Source organism: Geospiza fortis, unplaced genomic scaffold (genome assembly GCF_000277835.1).
Source record: "Geospiza fortis unplaced genomic scaffold, GeoFor_1.0 scaffold425, whole genome shotgun sequence".
Lineage (NCBI taxonomy): Eukaryota > Metazoa > Chordata > Aves > Passeriformes > Thraupidae > Geospiza > Geospiza fortis.
Genome location: NW_005054387.1, coordinates 854,726 through 856,133, shown reverse-complemented (window position 1 = coordinate 856,133; position 1,408 = coordinate 854,726). Strand labels below are relative to the sequence as shown.

General features: G+C 53.9%; 1 protein-coding gene across 1 annotated transcript in view; it reads right to left on the bottom strand.

Moving 5' to 3' along the window:
- The window catches only part of SSC4D (scavenger receptor cysteine rich family member with 4 domains), a 12,992-nt gene that overhangs the window by 1,629 nt on the left and 9,955 nt on the right, over positions 1 to 1,408 (bottom strand). Inside the window, exon 9 of the mRNA XM_031060603.1 lies at positions 712 to 789. Coding sequence (XP_030916463.1) covers positions 712 to 789 — 78 coding nt within the window. The remainder of the gene's footprint in view (positions 1 to 711; positions 790 to 1,408) is intronic.

Below are 1,408 nucleotides of genomic sequence, written 5' to 3'. Positions count from 1 at the left end.
GGTGAGGCAGCTCCTGCCTGTGCCCACCCCAGAGCTGTGCCCCACTCTCCCTGCCTGCCCTGGGGTCAGCCCAGAGCTCCCCCACTGCCTTTGCACCTGTCAGAGCTGGGGGTGACCCTCAGAACAGACAATCACCTCTGTTCCCACCTCTGCCCCTTTGGTCCATCACCTGCTCTCCCCACCCTGAGGTCCATCACTCAATGGTGCACCACCTCTGCCTGAACCAGCCTTGGGGGCACCAGGAGAGGCCATGACTTAACAGTGTCATCAGTTTTTCTCCCTCCCCGTGATGTCACCCTGTTTTTTTAAGATTTTCTAAGCCTTCTGACGTTGACATTCTTGTAGTGAACTTTCTCACGCACTTTCTGTAAATAACTCATTGTTTTGCATTCCTTTATGGAGGAGGAGAAAATTGATGGACTGTTGGTTTGTCCAGTGACACTAGAGAGGTGGCACTGTCATCCTCCAATCCACTGTCATTCTTGGAACACTATAAATGTTGGAGTCAGAAAATAATCTCCCCTTTTTTCCTCACCTTGAGAACAGCGGCGTGCGCTTGTCCTCTTTCGTGTCCTATAGCGACATCATGGGCTGTTCCAGACACTGCCAGATCTTGTGCCTCTGCCTGAGCCATTTATTTTTCCACCCTGTGCCAGTGTGGAGCATCCCCAGGGCTGGCACTGTGTCCCCAGGTGACACCCCAGTACTTACCCTCCTTAGGACGAGTTGCGGCCAACGTGGTGGTTGTAGCAGTGGCCTCTTGGAAATGATCTTCAGTGTCATCAGCACCTGGTGCAGTGGAGGAGAGGTGGGAAAAGTGACTCAAGGGACAGGGTCAGTCAGACCCCCCTAGCAGTGGTGTGGGATGGCCGCAGGGGTGTGGGGTGGGATGTGCAGCCACTCTGCACAAATGGGGACCACAGTGGGTGCCACACTCCAGCCATCACCCCCACCACAGCACCGACTGCCACTGCTCATTCTTCACCCCCAACCCCATTGGGGGAACCCCATTTCCCACGGCCAGCCTGAGCGCGGCCAAAATCCTCCCTACACCCATTGACTTTCCCACTGAGCTGGGCTTCATTGGAGACCTCCAGTCACCCTCTGTTCCAGATTGCAAGGCAAGATGTTTTCTATTACCATCTGTATGGCAGTTGTCTTCTGTCAAGTGGGCAGTTTGCCTTATCTCTCTCTTTGAGTGACCACAATCACTCCTCCCTGGGAGGGGACATCTGCTGATAAGAGCCATTGAATGTCACTGCATGACTGATAAGAGCTACAGCATCCCATTGGGAGATGTGAGCCCAGAGGGAGGAGCCAAGCATTCCTACATGGATATAATCTTGAAGTTCTGGAACACCAGCACGGCTTTCTCCACTGGATTCCCCAGAGGAACAGCAGCTGCCTC